The following is a 20,423-nucleotide window of genomic DNA, read 5'->3' as shown; positions in this document are numbered from 1 at the left end:
TATCTCAAAAAAGCCTCTATAGTAAACCGTTAGTTATATCTTACTTCTCCAACAGTAACTGCAAATTCAGACATTGGAACAGCATCGAGGCGAATCAAGTTTTATTTTAAATTCTGCTTGCACAAATTTAATGTAATGTATTAATTTTAATGTTTGACGCAATGCATCCTGTGTCTTTATTATGATTAGCTGTAGTTCTAGTATCTCTTTCTTGCTTCGTGCATACTATATTTTCGAATATTTCCGAAAACTGTGTATCTGAAATTTGATGTAAAAAGCAGTGTCTTTTTTTTTAATTACGTTACCAAATTCAAAACCAGTGGTACTTATATCTTTTTACCTACGTACTTTGTATTTATTGTAATGTAAAATCAAGAAATTGGATACGAAGTAACTGTTAAATTAGGAATTTTGCTTCGGTGCATAAAAGGAAAGAATTTTGTGTAGTTAGATAAATACTACAAACGAAAATTTTGCTTGCAATGAAACTGCAAGCAGTTGCTACAAGCGCCAGACGAATGACTAGACTTTACTGCACGGTTTATGTTAGAATTTAAGTGCTGAATTTGGTTTAAACTTCTGTTTCAACGTTTTGAAAGTGTCTTCCAACTTGAAACAAAGTCAAAGTAAATTAAGTGTTGGTAAATTTTCCTCTCAGACGCCAAGTAATAAAATTAAGCAGCTGGATTTCTTGTGTTATTACGATTTTCAAAGACATTCTTACATTATTGAAGGGATAAGTTTAAAGGAGTTATTAATTAGTTTTGTTATTCTTTTTGACGAAAATAAAACAGAGTTCGAGTCGCAGCAATTTCATACATTTTGTTTATCTTGATGTTTACACAGACTGATTACAGTTTACTTAAATTTTCTTATTGCGTTTTCACTTTGAGAAACTGAATTAGTTGTCAATAAACTTAGAATGTTACGAAAGCCATTAGGTTTTCTCTTTAAATTAAACAAGAGCAGCTGGAAGTTGCGAAAACTTCCACCAACATAAATCTGAGTGAACGAAACCAGTACAAGTCTAGATACGTGGGTAATTTCATTTCTAAAGTAAAAAATTACCTCATAAAAACAATTACGTGTGATCTTAGAACTGATTTCAGTGAACACAGAATTAAAGAAGTGCTTCAAGCAAAGAAATAATGTTTCATTTCAAACGATATAGAGGCCTGTGTGTTTTATGGGGGCGGAAATTCTAAAAGTTTCAAACAGATTGTTTTCCCAGTTGGCTAGAAATTTGCTGAAAAATCACCTTTATTGTTACAAATAGACGATTGAAAGTTCTAAAATCGATATAGTGCCAAAGAACAATAAAATTCCCCAAGTCAATTTTTTAGAAGGCTTCGTATACACCGCACTAAAAAAACTCTGAGAAAATAGAACTGCTGTCTCCTGCAAAATTTTAAACTACTTTATTTGTAAGACAAATGCTTTTAATATAAAAAATGAGTATATAAAATTATTTAAATACGCTTTCTACCCCAAAACACAAAATATAATTATTGATTAATTTTTTTCTCAAACGTTTCGTCCTTTGTTTTTTATTTTCTCATATTACGCATCTTGCCGTAAGAGTTTTTTATTTCTTTTTGTATTTTTACTTTACTTACATTGGGTATTGAAACTATAACAATGCCATAGATTTACGTTTACGTATTTTACAGATTTCACTTTACAACAATTTTTGTATTTATCAGCAAAATTAGTATAATTAAAATGATATTAGTTGATACACTTTTTCCTAACTCATATGTGGAAAAATTTTGTCAGATTTTGGCTTTCGTACTTTTTTGCTTTTCACAAATCCTAACTATATTTATATTATTAGTGTATTAGTTCCTTAAACTACCAAACCTACCGTTGGTAAGTGTACGTGCAAAGGAATAAAACACTGAAGAATTAAGCAAAAAATGTTATTCCTGTGTCATTTTTTTGTAAAATAGAAAATACAGTTTTTTTTCTTCTTGAGAACTCAATCCGGGGACATACTGTATATAAATATATATGCAAATTACCCAATTTGTAGATTTATTAGAGAAGAAAGTTAATGGAGTTAATATAGTCTCATAAATATGCCACTTGTGGTTTAATCTTCTACTGTTACATACTTTCGAGATTGTCAACCACTCATCATATTTCAAGATACTGCAAAATAGACATAAGTTCTGTTTATACATGTTATTTTAATAAACTATGCAATACATTTTTCAGCGGGCAGGAAGCAGGAGTAGTTATTTCTTTATCAACCTCAGGTAATGATTGTCTATATAGTTGGAAAACAGGTCGATGTTTTTTAAATACCTACATAATCATTGTCATTTTAATAGCGCGTAGTTAATGGAAACTTGCAGTTGTTATGACTCACATGACGTTTATACTAGTACAAGAACTAATGTGTTTTTCCAGACTGTAAATGCACCTTAGTTTTTCACAGAAACAAAGAAATGTATAAGTGTTGCATGCGTACATACAAGCTTGGATATATGTAATATTTAGAATGCACTAATGGAGTAAATTTTAAATTTAAAATAATTATTTAGTTTGAAGAAGTACATTTTCTATTTTAGTAATATTACAACCCATTTGCACCATTCTATTTTGTATTGTTTTTATATTTTGTTTTTTGTTTAAATTAATTTAATTCAGTACTCATCGTCACAAAATTTATTAAATTTATTTTGAAGGGATTTTTCACTGTCTCTGCAATTGCTGGTTTTCATTGTATTAACGCATAGAGAAAACCCGAACAGATTTGCAAACAAACTACAGAAAAAGAACGTCACAGAGTCCTATAAGATGAATTCAAAATTTATCCAGTCAGTGTTTGAATCATAATATTCATAATACGGCAATCAAATTTCACTAGTTTTCTCCTAACGCTAGATATGCTATAATAATTTTGGCACTTTGTGCTTCATTTTTATACTTGATAGAGAATTTTAAATATTCCAAATTTTCATACATCTTGTTATACTTAGGTCTAAAACTACAAAGAAAACATTAGAAAAATGTTTTCAAGTTTGTAATAGGCATTCTCTAGCAGAATGTGTAAATGTTGACATTATTTCTTAATTTTTCAGGTAATTTTATATAATTTCAGTCTAAAGGTAAACTACTGATCTTTAGTATGTACGTCTAACATATAATACTTCCGAATCGTGAGAATTTTTCAACTATTTCAACAAATTATACAATATATCTGATCGTTAATTGTAAATGTAATTATATCTGAATATAAATAAAATTATAATAAAGCGATTATATATCATAAAATATAAAATTTATTGTAAATTGCCACACAAACATTCATGGACTATTAAGCCAGGTGTGCAAGGATTTCCAAGAGTAGTTTACTGCGTAATTTCCGTATTTTATCAAACACAGGACACACAGAAACAATTGCTTTGCGAATAATTAAGTATTTATGGAATACTTAAGTTACCATTTATTGTTGCGGAATATACGTAATTAAAAAACCCTAAATAATAATTAACATAACCTTATCAATATTAGTTTACCCTTTGAATGAAATTTAATACAGAAATTCTCGTTGTGTTTGAAAGTATTCAAACTGAATAATCAGCTTTGTTGGAAATTGATTTAATATTCCCGACTTAGAAACGTAAATATGAAATTATCAAAAATAAACAACTGACTGCATATCCAATAAATGACCGTTGCTTGAATTTAAATGTTTCATAAACTTTTCTAGTAACCGAATGGATGATGTTTTAAACATTTTATGAAGCGTTGTTTTCAATTCAAACTTTTAGTTTTTATTAACATCATACAGTGACGGTTATATCGGACTGCCCACCATAAAAATAGCTTGAAAATAGGAAATTTTGTTTTAAAACAGATAAAATATATTCAACCCAACTAATTAAAACCGAAAATTGACAAGCTTACAGCTTGTGTCTTTTAAAGAGCCTAACTATTAAACGGACAATGCATTATTAGTATATATTTAAATACCTACTGAACATTTGGACAAACGTGTACGTATGCATTATTTTCTGATCTGAAAACTAAATAATCCAAATTTGGACAACATATATTGGAAAGGATCTGCACCATTCATCGAAATTAATGTTATCTAATTTTCAGTTAAGTCATTCGTTGCACTAGTATGATTACTATCCGTCACAGGCTTAACATTGCACTTCAGTAAAATACGCGATAATTCTATCAACAGTGAACTATGCTTCAAATAAAGCAAGAAGTCAGTACACAAGGTGGTACCGAAAATTGTGATATCAACTGCACTGGTGAATTAAGTGATGTAATGGAGAAAATACTAACAAAACAAATTCAACCACTGCGGGATGAATTAGCACTCCTACGTAGGCAAATCCACGTGAGTTTCCAACGAATAATATCCCTAATGATAAGCCAATCTTCTCAAATATCGACGTGGACTTCTGCAAAACCCGAAAATCTACTTAACATATCCAGTGAAAAGGAAACGGCCCTGTCGGAAGAAATAGTTATCGCCCATGACAAAAAATCTGATGATAAAATTCCGTTTCAACAAAAAGATAGTGGCGGAATTTGTAATTGGGAACAATATAACCATCCACTGAAGAAATCAACAAGAAATATAACTCCAAGGTTATCACAGACAACAAGCGAACCCAAATTACCAAAAGGCACGTTTAAAGGTGGCGTAACAAATAAAACCAGATCCGTTCCAAGAGCTAGTCTTTATATTTCACGATTAATGCCTTCAGTAGAAATAAAAGATGTTGAAGAGTTAGTTAAAAAGACAATTCCGCGAGCAACAGTCGAAAAAGGAAACTCTAAAAGACCTGATATCTATCTATTCATCTTTTATAATCAGTATGGATCTGGAAGATATTCAAAAAGGCCTTGATCCCCAACTGTGGCCACACCGCGTTGATTTCTCGATTTTTTCGTTGAAAACTGTCAGGTACGCAGGAACAACCCAGCAGACTGGAGAAAAATTCATAATCGACCCTTAAACAATTTTGCTCCATCCATCAACGAAATAAAGACATCAGTTAGTATTTTCCATCTAAACATACAGTCCCTAAACAGTAAGGTAGATGAACTTATAATATATTTTTACACCAACAACCAGTAGTCTGTGTAACCGAGGTATGATTAACAGGAGAACAGTTAACGGCAAATAATACCGCGAGATTGAAAAAGAAATTAGTCAAAGTTGGCCATGCACGACAAGCCGTTTGTCGTAATTTAATTTTTTTTATTAAATTGTCAAATTGACACTACTTTTAAAACAAACATAAAAATGAATCATAATCACTGTTTTTCACTTTTCTCCAATTTCTGAAGTAAGATTCTAACAAAAAAGCTTCAATTTCGTTTGAAAACATTGACGTTTAATAAAAAATTATTTTAAACTAAGACAAACGGCTTTTCTTGCATGGTCAACTTTGACTAATTTCTTTTTCGATCTCTTGGTATCTTAAATTATAAATTAATTATTTTTTTTGTAAAATAATTTACACGCAGCTGCGGCTATGTGTCTGCACAATAAAGTAAATGGCAATCAAACACTTAAGTTTGTCGCGAACTAGACTCAAAATTTATAAGTGTTGGTTATGAAATCCAAATAATATGTGTACAGGTTGTCTTAGTTGAAACGCCGTTATTTTTAGCTTGAAGGGGAAAGCTTAATTTAGTACATTGCAAATCTGACGCATCAGATTAATGGCAGGAGTTGGGTCACTCGCACATGCCAAACCTCGTTCAAATGTTAACATTAACTTGTCTGTACATTTTAGAAGCGGCGCTTTTTATTCATATTTAAAAAGTATACACCGAACAGGTTCTGAAATTCTTGAACATCACACCAGAAATAAAAAAGTTGTTGGATTGCCTTAGGTAAAGTCATCTCGAATTATGAAGGAATCGGATTATCTGAAATTAAAATATAAAATCATATTTCCTACGTCATAAAAAATAAGAGCTTAAAGATGTTTAGCTGAGAAATCATTTTACACCATAGATAAATTCCTGCAAAATACTTTTGTAATTATTGTATAAAACCCACATTTGTATTTTATTTTACGCATGTAATAATTGTCTATATTGTTTTTTATTATTTATAGATACATATATCATTTCGACATTCGATTGTATTTGACAATTCTAATATGCCACCAAATATTTATAGAATCAAACCATTATTATTAATTATTATAATTGTTATTATTGCTATTTCGAACTTGATGAAGGCATCCAGGAGTGGGCTAACTAATTTTAGATTTGGTATGTCATCGTCAAAATTCCGCTTAATTTAGAAGTGAGATATGGAAGTAATTAGCTCAGAAAATGCAGGATTCTGTTCGTGTTATGCACTACATGACAGAAAAGTCGAAATTAGTAGAACTTTATTTACTTGTTTCCTTTTATTTAACAGGGAAACTGCGAACAACTTAAAAAATTATGTTCTTGGTCACAGGATAATGTTAACACTGTACATAAATTGGTCAAAGTTCACTTCGACAGAACGTCCCTCGCTCCTAATATGCAAGTCTAACAAATTCCGCTTTCTTGAAAAATTATAAAATTAGATTTTGCGATATTTGTTTTGTGACAAGCTCTATAAAGTAAAAACAACACCCCCGCAGCCCCTTCTAAGGGATTGTGCTAAATGCACAAATAAAGACAATGTAAAATACATTGGAAGCAGATAACCAACGGCAAAATAGGCTCTCAACAATAATAACAAGCTTTAACTTCAAATGTTTGTTTATACATCGGAAATATGTAACGCAGAAATCTATTTGATTTGAATGAGTTTATCGCCTCAAAACACAGAACTAAAATTATTATTAATTAAGCCACAGTCGCACAGATTGTTCTGAATATTATTATTATTATAATTATTACTAAATAAAATGGGGTGACCCGTTCTTAAGTTGATCAATAAAAAATTTGTTATGACGTCATAAATATAGATAATACACAGCGCAAGAGAAAAAGAGAAAAAATAAACGGCTAACCTTGGCATCGCATGCTCACGCCTGGCCACGAACGGGTGTATCCTGACTTAGTGGTAAAAAGTGTAAATTTTTTTGTGACCATTTGTCCATTTAGGGAAAAAACTCAAAGCAAATTCGTACACCACAAGTGTAAGAGTATCTCATTGTATAATATTTAAATCATTGGAAAATGGTATTCTTTGACGTCATCAAATTGTTAGTTAACCAAATTATGGTTAGCATTTAACCATATACATGATATTTCTAATATACATACAAAATTTAACAATAATCGGTCCAGTAGTTTCGGAGATTTAGTGTCTAATAAAATTCGATACAGACGCCAGAAAGACAAACGGAAACGGGAGACTACTTTTTTCGTATTCTAGTAGTAGGGGTCATGAAACGTGGAGAAAACATAAAAGTGACCATTCGTCGAATGGACTCGATTACATTATTTCCTTAGCTTGCATTTAGGAAGTAAAAACTGCAGATTTTTCCAATTCGACGTTTGATCTGTCGATAGCTAAAGAAGCTTGTTGCTATACAAATTTGTTTGGGATTCACTATTGGTTAGGCTGTGACGGGTCCTAAAAATTAATTGTAGCCATTTTCACTTATTTATAACCGTTGTGAACAGTGATAAGCAATAAATACCGCGCACAGTAAAGTCAAATAAACTGTTTGCTAAACAACAAATTGGGCATCTGTCATCACGAGAGGATGCGTTACTTACTATCGTGTTAATGAAGGTATCTAGGAATATGTATACCTTAAGAATCATTTTGACAAGTGTAATTAAAATATTACGAATATTTGTTAAAACTACTCAGTCGGTACTCGTTGCAAAATAATCATTATAAAACATTGTTTGTTAAACAATGTGGATGTTATACGACTAGATGATTGATGAGTTGATGACATTGTTGCCAATTAAAATTTTCATACATAGGCGTCCTCTTTCATTACAGTTCTTCATACACTTCTAGCGTGAAGTGAATTTCAGTTTTCATTCAAAAATGTATGAAATTAAAATTCGTTAAAGAATGGTCCTAACGAAGGTAAGAAGAATGACCTACTGCAAAAGGAATAGTCATTTTTAGATTCTTCGTATAACCCTCTGTTATCAAATGCTGTTATAACCAGATAAAGCACTAAAGGAAATATCATTAAATTTTGTCGAGAAAATGAAGGATGGATGTGTTCCTGTATGCTTTGTTATCAGATTATTGTACGTATATATTGGGTTTAATTTGCATAAGTGAATTTTCGAAAATGCTTTTAGTTATACATTGTATTCATATGAGACATCATATTTAACCAGCCGCGATTGATGCGACGATGTGACTTTTAAAAAGTGACGAAATATAAATCGCCCTTTCTCAGCGAAGTATTGATTCTTGTTTAAAAGTCGAAGAACTCTTTCTGTTTTACATTTTTCTTTGGAACAAAGTTCTGAATTGCATAATCCGGGCAGTGCTCGAGACTGAAGCGAGTTTACAAATGAATTGCCAGTCGCAAGCTGTTTTTAATACCAGGGGTCTAAATGGTATTTTAAACGCGAAATTATCATACTCATACTTCATTCTGTTTGCTTATTAAAAGAAAAAGTATCGCCGCAGTGCTAGCAAGCGGCAAATCCGGGTAGTAGGGCGACAGGAGTTATGCACGTTTCAGTGCACACATTGGGGTTGTATTCGCACAATGAGGAATAATCACAGACGGTTCAGATAAACACTGCCGGTGCGGGCTTTTGTTTGCATGCGCCGCCGCCAAATTGAATTTCATTATTCATTTTAATATTGACATTTACTATTTCCCGAAGACAATAGGCGAAAAAAGCCCACAGCGACCATGAAAAAGTCAAGGAGCTTTGTATAAACAATATCCGATTAAATTGGCAATCAACCGTTGGTGGGTATCGCTTTACAGAAGTTGAAATACTCTCAGGGGGGTTACGCTTCGATGAACAAAAAACAATTATTATGAAAGATGATAGCGCTTAACAATTTACTCTTGCTTTTTTACAGCTGCGCGACGAACGCACGATTCCGACAACGAAGCGGAAAGTAATGGATCAGATGATGATGACGACGATGTTAATGAAGCTGAAAATTCTTCGGTTCAGAAAACGCGCACGCAGCAGAGTCGGGTCCTTGCAAAGAAGAAGGCTTCACAGGTTAAGAAAAAGCAGGGGCCGGTTTCGGACACACGAATCGCGAGATTGCTTATCAACCTTATCGGAAAAGGTAAGTACGATCACAGTTGGAAACAGTCGATTTTATGTAATAACAGTGACATTTATTTCATATTACGCCTCCTTATTAGCTGAGTGTTCGGTTTACGGTATAAAACCAAAACTAGATTGGTAGACCAAAATTCATCAACATTACGTAGATTTAGGATTTAGGTGTGTTTGTAGTGAGGTGAATTCTCTAACTGAGCGCGACCCATATTTAAATCTACTAGCAAACGTAAAGGACAAACGTAACATTTTTTAAAAATGTAAATGTTTTCTTCTATAAACATACATCTATCGAAATCAGAAGAGCGAATTCATCAAATATTGCAACTTCCATGTGGCTTTAAATCATAGGTGTGAAGAGTCAACCTCGATTTATTTTATTTCACCAAGAAAACAATCTACTGCAGTTGTTAAAAAATGATGACTTGAAACACAATGCACTATTTTTGTATACTAATAAAATTTTATAGTCTGTGAGTGTCATTTAAGCCAACAATCCTCGAACGACGCCTCTGATAAAGATCCTTATCAGTCCTTGACAGATGACGCGTGCCACTTTGAAATTTATGTAAATCTCAGTGTTGTTTCAGGGAAATAGTTGTTTGTCAAGGTTCACTCGACCAAATATTGAGACAAAATAATTTCATTATGTTGAAAGTTACATACCTATCGTACATACAAACGCAAACAAGAGGTTAATTTTCTGTCATTGCACATGACCTAATAATATCTACGTCATAACTTTTTCATCAAATAAAATTTTATTGGAATGAAAACGCTAATTATATATGTTCATCCTTTAATATGTTCTATATAATATAAGACTGGAAGCTGATATAAGAATATGGTATTGCACGCGTAATTGTACGAGGAACAAAACACAACGAGCAATTTAAACATGGCATTTGTATCGAGCGAGCAATATAATTTGTAATCGAGTCATTTCTTGATTTTCATTTGTTTCGGAAAGGTCACGTCGATGATTGATCCACATAGTTCATAACTTCATAATTAAATTGACAGATCGAAAGAAAAAAATGGCGTGGACTCAGAACGGAATTTAAATAATGAATTAATGAATGATTAACCATTTAAATCTTCAGATTTTTTATTTAGTAAGACTCATCTTCTTTGTTTTGAACGTATCCTGAAATGTGGGGGCGAATTCGGTGAATATAATTCCATAAAGTCTGACCACAGTAAAGGAATCGACTTTTAAATCGATGATGGTTTGTTTTCACTTTAATGAGGTAAATCGACTTGTGCAAACACATTTTTCACCCAAAAACAAACCAAAATTTTGAATTTTCATCATTTACTTTTTAATAAAAAAAAAAACACTTAAATTCACAATTAATTTCCATTAGAGCATTAAACACTTTATAAAGTCCCCATTCACAATAAATGCTGAAAATGTTCCCCATTTTCTTGCAAACACAGCAAAGCTCTTCTTCGAACTGCATCAATGACATTGTTCAACATAACCTCATTGTTGTTTATTTCGTTGATTTTTTGGGTTATTCTGTTCCTTAAATCTTCCAAATCATTAACAGGAGTACAATAAATTGTGTTCTTTAAATGCGGCCAGAGAAAAAAATCAGCAGGTGTAAGATCACATGATCTTGGAGGCCAGATGTGTTCAGTATTTCGACTTATGACTCTTTGGTCAAAAAACTCTCGTAATGTCGCTATTGTTATTTGAGCAGTATGTGCTGTGGCACCGTCTTGTTGGAAAAAACCAAAAGCTAATTCATCATCATGGAGTTCTCTTATGAATGGCCTCAAAATTTCTTCCAGATATCGAATGGCTGTTAAATTGCCTAAAAAATGATAAGTTGAGGAAGAAAGTTAAAACTTTAGTTTTCATTTTCTTACCATTAAAAAAGAATGGGCCTATGATGCGTCTTCGGCTAATTGCAGCCCAAACACTAATTTTTTGTGCATGAAGTGGGGCCTCAACATAAAAAGGTGGTTTCTCTTGGCTCCACATTCGCATATTTTGGGAATTAACATAACCACTCAAGTGGAACCAAGCTTCATCCGTAAAAAATGTCTTCTCTAGCAGTTCATCATCAAATGTGTTCAAAAACCACTCACAGTATTCACGTCTGATTGGAAAATCCCTGTGATGTAATTCTTGCACACATTGTAATCGATATGCAAATAATCCCAAGTCTTTTTTCAATATTGTTCGGCAAGTGCCATATGACAAGTCCACTTGTTGTTGCAAATGACGAACAGACGTTGTTGGGACTTCGTCCATGATTTCTCGAACATTTTCAATATTTTCAGGAGTTCTCTTGTTTTTTGTTTTGCCAGTTCCTGGTTTTCTTTGCAAAGACCCAGTTTCTCTGAACTGTCCCACACTACGCTTTAAAGCATTGCAAAAATTAGCATAATCCACAATATTGTTTGGAAATTGCTCTCTAAATTCAGTCCACGTGTCAGGAATTGAATATTGCCATTGTCCGTCGATTTTTTGACCATTTCGAAAGTAAGACTCAATCATAAAAGTCTTATGTTCCAATGTAAAAGCCATTTTTCATCAAGTTCTTGAATTTGTTGAAAATTTAAGCCAAAAAACGGCCCAAAATGAAAACAAGTTAGTTCTGAAAAGAACTGTTTTTTTTAAGAGGATTTTCACTACAAAACACAACAAAAGAAAAAAAACCGTTCGTTACGGCCCTTCAGTTACTTAAAGAATTCAGAAAAAGACACAATTCAGTTCGAAAACACTTGGAAAACACAATCAACTTAACCTCAAACGTAACGAACAGTTGAACAGTGGTTCAAGTTACATCCAATATCGGTCAAGGTCTTACTGCAAATACCACAGCCGAATACATATTCAAATCATGTAAAAAATCGGGATGAATTTTAAAAACTGCAGAATTGCAAAACTGAACGACTCAGTACAATTTAAAATTTTTAGCATTAATTTTAATAAAATTTCCATAACCCATTATTGTAGCTAAACGGCGGAACTGTAGACATCATTAATCGTCAGAATTTGGTAAGACACACGTACCTTGTTCAAATGTTATTTCAAATGTAACTCAATTACAAATTATATTGCTCGCTCGATATTATTGGTATGGTGAATGCAGTGGAAGGTTATACGACTGACTGATCGTGAGAATTAAATCAGTTGAAAACAGTATTTAATACTGAGTCGTTTAGTTTGATAGCAGACTTATATGCTCTTATTAAAGTTTGTTAAATAAATTTTCTTAAGAAACTTAAACTTTAAATGAATTACCTGAGAGATAATAACTTTAATAACAATAGTAGTGAAGAATGTTTACCTTAACATTTGCTTAAAATATCGATGCTATAAACATGATAGTTCCTTTAAGTAATTTACTTTATAACACAGCCCTAAAGTTTAAAAGTTCTCAGCTCAACAACAAAGGCTGCTAATTTATTTTCAGAACAATAACTTTAAAATATAGTCTGTAGCTTGCTAGGTGAAAATTTTAAATCGCATTCTCTGCATATGATAATCATGGAGATATGTAATTATAAAGATCCTAAAATAACCAGACAGTCGACATAACGAAGTGTTTGGTCTAAAGGCGTAATGATATAAAGTAAGAAAATTAACAGAATTAGGGAAAAAATGCAATAGGTGATTGCAATTTCTAGAAAAATGAATAAAAATCTTTAATACCTTTCACATTAGTGATGAAAGGTTTAACTTAAATCATTCGACGTTTTTTCCTTGTTTTTCTCGGCACTGTTATTTTTTTAGTTAGAACTACTTCTTTCCCACTTCTTGGATTGTTTCCTTGAATGTAAGATTTTAATTCATGAACTGGAATGAACAATTACATGAAATAACCTTAATGCAGTATGTTGCTCCACCAAATTGATAATAACGGTTTCTTGCTACAACCTTCTGCAGTTTCGTTTTTACATATGACCCTTTAAAATATACCTGATTCTCATTCAAAAACATCATAATCATATTCTTGGTGCTCGAAATATCAAATCTTATTCTCTCTTTTAAGGAGACAAAATCAATCAAACTTTATTTTCTTTTAACACAAAGGCATGCCACCGCTGATGTTTGTTACCTCAACATGCTAATAGTCAAATTCTTTCGAAGTATAAACATAAACACTCGAGGTTAAGCATGTTACTGAGAGTACATTTGTCCGTTGGTTATCTGCGTTAAATATATTTTATATTATCCGCGCTTATGCGGATCGCGCACCCGTGGAACTTGGATTCCCGCCGCATATGTTTACTGTTTTTATTTCATAATTACTACTTTTTGTTAACGGCGTTGTGGAAATTTTTTTAACGAGTTTTTGTAGAGTTATCTACGAGCAAGTAATGCGATGGTGTTCAAGTATGTAGTTTCCTACAACACCGCTTACTTTATTTATATTTGTCTCTTGACTTCATCCCAGGCTCTGAAATTTTCAGTGCTGCATAACCTTTATTCCCGTCTTTACAATCCCTTAGACGATCGTATATGCAATTTTGGTCTGCATTTTGTAATGTCTGTAAAGTGAAGCCAGTGTCACTTTTTCCACATATTCGTGTAACACTGAAATCGCTGGTTCTTAGAATATCATAAACCTGACTAAGGAGATGTTCGACAATCTTAAATAAATTATAAAACAAAAAGAACAAACCTCACAGATTATCTCTTTCGTAGTTAACGATCATAACAACATCCGAGAGAAGTACGTATTAGCTAGCAAAAAGTCTTACGGTCATAGTTATATTTGTTTATTTGCGTATTCTCAGAAAATTTTGTCTAAAGATTTCATTAATTTACGATCATAATGTTAAGAAAGATTATATTATCAACTACACTTGTAATCTAGGAAAAAATCATACCTAATTACTTGTATGGAACACAAGAAATTCTTCATTTCACCTTAATAGATAAATAGATAAACAGAATGTAGATAAAATTATTCTATACATATTTTAAAAATACGTAGAAAATCAGTTAAAGTTTTTTATTAAAGCCATTTTGTTATACAGAAGAATTAGGTGTGCCAACATTAGAAAAACAACTATAGAAATTAATAAAAATTTCAGAAATTTGTATCTTTACGAATGACAATTATTGTTTTTTTAGTAATGATTAACGATCAGTTTCAGTTTGTTTAGACTGTAGGGTATAGAATTAAAATATAAAAATATTATCGTAGACATTTGTGTATCTCGAGGCTATGTGGATTAATTCAGATTTTAAAAGCACTATATACTTGATTTTTGTATTTAAAATCGTGCGAATGCTTTCTACAGTACAACGGGTTTCCACAGAATCGAACAATATTTTATCCAGGCTGCCATGCCAAAGCACGTGCATTTGGCACAATATCTGTTTTAAACCATGTGATTACTTTTACTGTAATAATTTAATTTGCAATTAATTTGTTGAATAATTGTTTCGTTTGACAAACAACCTTTTCAGAATGACATTAGAATAAGAAAAAAAGAAATAAGTTATGAACGAAACATGTGAATTTTCTAAACGTGAATAAAAGGTTTCTCTTAACTGAATGAAGATGCTTAATATTGAAAGGAAAGAAGTGTAAACTTAAAAAAAAAAGTCCGTAGACGTGAAATAATTTAAAACCTTAAGCTTGCCACCTTGTCGTTCTCATCATACCTCTGCTTTTCTTATCCCAAATCTTGCTCTTTTATTTTCTTTTTTCAAGTTATTTCATTCATTTTTTTGTACGGCGATTTTTTTTTTCAGCTCATCTAAAATCTTCAGGACTCGTCGAGCATAATAACCAATTAATTTTAAATGAACCAACATTGTTTCAATACTATGGCTCGGTTATTTTAAATATATTTTTTTAATCAGAAATTCACGCAATTGATCTATGAAGAATTACTATTAAACAATTATAGGTCTTTACACATGTCAGTTTTGTACATATCGTTATTGTTAAAACTGCTTCCAATTTTCCCTTAGAAAATACATTTTATTTATATGATTAGTATTAAACTATTCACTCTGACACATCTTTCATATAAAACACTTTTCAACTATTTTATGATATGATAATGTTTTATCCATCGAAATATTTTTTCTTACAGGACTCGAAGAGGCAGTCGAGTGGCTTAAGGAGAGTCTTGCTGATGCTATTGAAGATTTTGAAGACGATGATAGTTGTGAAGGCATTCCATTAGTCCCTATAATGGATTATGCAGTCAACGCTATGGAAAATGCAGATTTTCAAGAAACTTTGAAAGCCCTGGGAATTGTGGAACCTTTTGACGAGCAGGTACTTGAAATGTGCAATACATATCTTAAAGTGTGTTCGTTCATGAATTCATATCGCCATCTGTGAGAAAAGTCGTGCAACTTTTGGAAGTTCGTATCGATTTCTGCAAAAACTTGCCAGTTTATCAGTTTTATATCTTTGTTGTAGCTTTAATATCGATTGTTTAATATTCATGGGAAAAATTTTAATAGAAAATCGTCTTTTTTCGACAGCATTATGCACTCTTCCAATATAGTTACAGTTTACTGTCGGTAATCGTAACGGAAACTAACTAACATTGTGGAGTTCTGTATATTGTTTCTAAGTGTGCTGAAGTCTTTCAGTTTATATGAATTTCTATCTACACCATGAGCGCTAGCTAAGAAGATAATTTGATATTGAGTCACTTTTACGTATAACTAATTTCATGTTTTCTCCACGTTTCAAAACTGATCATTTGCAATTTGTGTTTATTGTTCTACAAGTGATAAATTTATTAATAAGTAACCTCGAAACTACCCTACTATTTTAAATGTACATTTAGATCATCATGAAAATGATAAAATTGTAACTATGATGTATCTCTTCATTCCTGTTCAAAATTTCAAATTCGCTTAAAACTATATATTAATTTATATCAACTATCAAATCTTTCTCCTTGAGACAAACATTTTTATTTGTCGTTTTTATTTCTCTCCTTATGAGTTGTCTCCTCTCTTTTTCTCCCTTCTGTAAATCTTATCTACTGATTTGTAGTTCCTTTCACACTAGGTACTTTTTGTTTTTTCTTTACCTTCATTTGTTTTCTTTTAACTCTCATTACTGTTTTGTTTTCTTCAGTTATATGGAATTGTATTACTGTATGTGTCTTTATGTGAATAGTTATATATAAAGTTATTTTTTAATGTACCAAAAAATCATAGTTAAGAAATTTGTTGATAAAACTTTTGGCATGTGAAATCCTTTGTGCAATTCCATTTCTTTATTTGTAGCGAAATATATATATATATATACGTCAATAATAACTTTTGGCCTCGCGCCAGATTTAGGCAACAAGTAATGGGAGTATATGAAAACCACATCCTAGCCTCAAACCTGTCATATCAGTGTTCAAATTTGTATTTATGGTTGCATCATTTACAACAACCGAATGCTTGACACGTTGTAAAGTAGGTAAATATTTGGAGTTATAGTTTAAACTGTTTCCGAGTAAAAGAAAGAAAAAGTGGTATGAATCAGTTTATTCAGAAACAATTTTTTGGAATTAAAACAGCCACATAGAGGCTGAAGAAATTAAGATAATCAAAGAGAAAAGAAAACAACTTAACACTAGGAAAGCTTACTTCGTAGTAAGTGCAATTATATTCTATGAACATTTAATACTACTATAAAACACCAAAGTAGATTATTCATATTTCTTATGAAGTTAGAGATTGCAATTATTAACAAAGTTGACAACGTATGGATAAAGTTAAATATATATCTTTTAGTCAAAAGAGGTGTCTGCATAATTTGTTACAGTGTGTTTGCAGGTATATTTGTACAATGCAGCAGCTGCTGCATTCACTATCCAAATGTAATGTATAAATAATGATTTGTCTGGTGTATGGTGCGGTCTTAAAATTAGGTATTTTTACTATATTTCAATTGGATAAATATTTTTACACATATTTGTAAATTCTCGTGCTTTGCCAGTTTTAGACGTTGGAATTTTAATTATTAGCGTATCGTTTTTGTCTTGAATGCCGTCATTATTTTTCAATTTATCCATTCCACATGCTCCTACAACTTCTAATAAAAAATAAACCTAAAACATAATGATTTATAGACAATGTGATTGACCTTGTTTGAGATCACCTTTAACATCATGTACATTTAATCACGGGCTTCTGTTAAAAATTTTGGTAAGTCTTCTCTTGTAAATATATTTGATTTCTTGGCAATGTAACCTATATTTTTTGCTTGAAAACTTGGTGTACTTAGATATATCTATGCTGTTTTTTATTAACAGAGTTGACTTTAACTACGACTATGCAGCCCAAAGTGTTAAAGATTTCACAGAATTTGCTTTTTCAGCGAAATACTCGTATGCAATGAGGTGTTCTCCATATATTTTGCATGGTTGTTTCTGCGCAAAAAAAAAAAAATTCATACCGCTTTTCATAAACTGTGGCTGAGTTTTTAGGTAATAAATTTGATATATTATCTGCCAGTTTTTGCAAGTTCGGTCGAATGCATGTAAACTGCTTGTTATTATTGCTATCCATCTCTATTTTGCAATTGCTGCAGATCTTTCTGCAAGCAAAAATATTAAAAGTGCCGAAAAATAAGAGGTATGCTTCATACTTTCATTTAAAATGGGCATGTAAGCTAATAATCTGTTCTGTAATAATAATAAAAGCTTATTATAGGTTATGTAGATACAAGAAAATTGTTCAAATTCTTCCTTTCCGCATACTCCTACAACTTCGAATAAAAAATATACCTAAAACATTATGTTTTATAGACAATGTGATTGACCTTCTTTGAGATTACCTTTGACATTAGGTACATTAATCACGGGCCTCTGTTAAAAATTTTCGTAAGTTTTCTCTTGTAAATATATTTGATTTCTGGGAAACATAACCTATATTTTTTGCTTGAGAACTTGGTGTACTTAGATTATATCTATGCTGTTTTATATTAACAGAGTTGACTTTAACAACGACTATGTAGCCCAAAATGTTGATTTCACAGAATTTTCTTTTTCAGCGAAATACTCGTATGCAAAATGAGATATTCTCCATATAATGTTTTCCATGGTTGTTTCTGCACCGAACAAAAACTTATTACAGGTTATGTGGATACACATTGTTCGCTGCCATAGAATGTCGCTGCACTTCAAGAAATCCGCTGTTGCCATGCAAGGTTGCGACGTTGCGAGATTACGCGCAAATTTAGTTAATAAATTATATTTATAAAATTAATAAACCGGATGTGTTTCTAATAACTAATAAAAAGGGTTATCAAAGAGTATAGAATTACTGCTAAACCGAAAAACAATTTATAACCTTGTAAAATGTAATTGTGGAGGTAGATAATACTAATATGACAACACCGCATTTAATTTCTGTGCCGATTTTTGAACATAGAAAAAGCACATTACTGCGCGATTTCGAGAAAAGAAACATTACTATTTTTTAGCAGCTTTTAACCTCTCTTTTTATATTTCTCCAAGAAAGGCGTACATGTCAATTTTAAAATACCAGTTTAAGTTGGAGTAAGAAATTTACTTTTATGGTTGTGTGTACAGGCACTTCTACAATTAGCAGTACAAGTTTTTGTTAATCTCTTAAATTATTTTTCTACTTATGGAGCCAATCTGGATATTTGCTTAAGGGTGTGCTTTAAATGTTAGGAATTAATATCTTGGAACGTCATGCATCGTTTCCATACATTTTTGAGCTTCTGTTTTATTTTCTAATCACTTGGAATTTCATTTCCAAAAACAAAAATTGTACTTGAAATGATAGATATGAAGCTCATTATTCCGAAACATGTAATTATAAGATCAAATGTTACTATGCATGAAATGTATTATTTGATATAAAGTAACTTTTGATATCGCATTCTTTAGATTTTTTTCATGGGTACTTTACAGTTAATAGTATCACCATGAAATTGTTTCTTAGATTTGTTTTTCTTTCTTCCGGTATTTGAATCACAATTTGATAATCTTAAAACAACGACAATTAATTTAACTTTAGCTTGAGTTGTGAACCTGAAAGTTGTTTTGTATGAATTTGTGTGACAAAAGTGTACTAAAGATGAAAATAATTACTTATACTCTTTTATAATCATTAATTACATTTGTAGCAATTTTTGGCCTCTCGTATTTTATATTATTTTATCCAAGAAACAAGCGAAATTTGAAAAACCAGTTTAATATTTTAATGGAGCAGTAATTATGAACCCAAATGTTGCTATGGATAAAAACTATTATTTGATTTAGATTAACTTTTGGAATCACAGTCTTTGGATTTTTTTCGTAGATACTCCACAGTAAACAACATAATTATAAATCTGTCCCTTTGATTTATTAATTTCTCAATCCGCCGATATTTGAAAGACGATTTGGTATTCTTAAAACAAGGGTTACTAATTTAATGTCCCCTTGGACTGTGAGCCTGAAAGTTGTTTTGTATGAATCCATATGGGGTCAAAGTGTACTAAAGATGAAAAGAATGACTTCGTTTATAGCAACTTTTGGCCTCTCGTGTTTAATATTTCTCCAAGAATGTTTTTAATTTTGTAAGATATTGGGCCAATAAAACATACACAGACAACATTATTTGCAATTCTTCCAACCACCTATGGATTCATAAAATATCAACTTTTGCATCTTTAATTGAAATATTGTTCAATTCTAATCTAAACCATGAAAACTATAATAAAGAACTTCAGTCCATAAAACAAATTGCAATAAATAATGACTTTAAAGTAAAATTAATCCACAATCTAATTGACAAAATAAGATACAAAATTAAAAAAAAAACAATGTTGCTCGTTGTTCAAAACGGACCATGATACTAAGGAAGACATAGGTAGATATTATTTTCTGGATTTTATTGAAACATTATCTTACAAAATTAAAAACATACTAAACAGAGTAAATAAAAATGTTAATATTTCATTTATAAAAATTAATTCAACCAGAAATCAGTTACTGAACAACAAAGATAAAATTACTTAACTAGATAAAGCCGGAGTCTATCAATTACAATTTGAATGTTGAGATTGTGCCTTAAATTTTACGAATCCATATCGTGAAATAATACACCTCATGAATTTCACCGGGTTGTGTTGAAATTTCGGGTTTCCAATTTTAAATTTATTAATCTAGTACTTCGTTCCAAAAACAAAATTGTGCCCGGAATGATGGGTTAATTACCTGTTTTCACATATACGAAGCGCACGAGTCCG

General features: G+C 31.4%; 2 protein-coding genes and 1 long non-coding RNA gene across 4 annotated transcripts in view; 1 reads left to right on the top strand and 2 right to left on the bottom strand.

The window, feature by feature from the left end:
• The window catches only part of LOC135126715 (protein timeless homolog), a 130,008-nt gene that overhangs the window by 94,693 nt on the left and 14,892 nt on the right, over nucleotides 1-20,423 (top strand). The window contains exons 17-18 of the mRNA XM_064052818.1: nucleotides 9,008-9,226; nucleotides 15,295-15,482. Coding sequence (XP_063908888.1) covers nucleotides 9,008-9,226; nucleotides 15,295-15,482 — 407 coding nt within the window. The remainder of the gene's footprint in view (nucleotides 1-9,007; nucleotides 9,227-15,294; nucleotides 15,483-20,423) is intronic.
• Nucleotides 10,317-11,860, bottom strand: LOC135126717 (uncharacterized). Its single transcript, XM_064052820.1, has 2 exons — nucleotides 11,098-11,860; nucleotides 10,317-11,042 (listed from the first exon to the last, which is right to left on the bottom strand). The coding sequence occupies exons 1-2, from the start codon at nucleotides 11,759-11,761 to the stop codon at nucleotides 10,618-10,620; spliced, it is 1,089 nt and encodes a 362-aa protein (XP_063908890.1). The 5' UTR covers nucleotides 11,762-11,860; the 3' UTR covers nucleotides 10,317-10,617.
• On the bottom strand, nucleotides 16,688-18,616 carry LOC135126720 (uncharacterized). 2 transcript variants are annotated; one of them, XR_010280123.1, is made up of 4 exons: nucleotides 17,997-18,615; nucleotides 17,808-17,946; nucleotides 17,319-17,756; nucleotides 16,688-17,268 (listed from the first exon to the last, which is right to left on the bottom strand). It is a non-coding gene; the product is annotated as an uncharacterized LOC135126720 (long non-coding RNA). The 2 variants fall into 2 exon arrangements; XR_010280122.1 differs by having other exon boundaries at nucleotides 17,319-17,946; nucleotides 17,997-18,616.

This window comes from Zophobas morio, unplaced genomic scaffold (genome assembly GCF_036711695.1).
Source record: "Zophobas morio isolate AGI-343-1 ecotype UQ-CSIRO unplaced genomic scaffold, CSIRO_AGI_Zmor_V1 ptg000011l, whole genome shotgun sequence".
Taxonomy (NCBI): domain Eukaryota; kingdom Metazoa; phylum Arthropoda; class Insecta; order Coleoptera; family Tenebrionidae; genus Zophobas; species Zophobas morio.
This window is presented reverse-complemented; position numbering and strand designations above follow the sequence as displayed.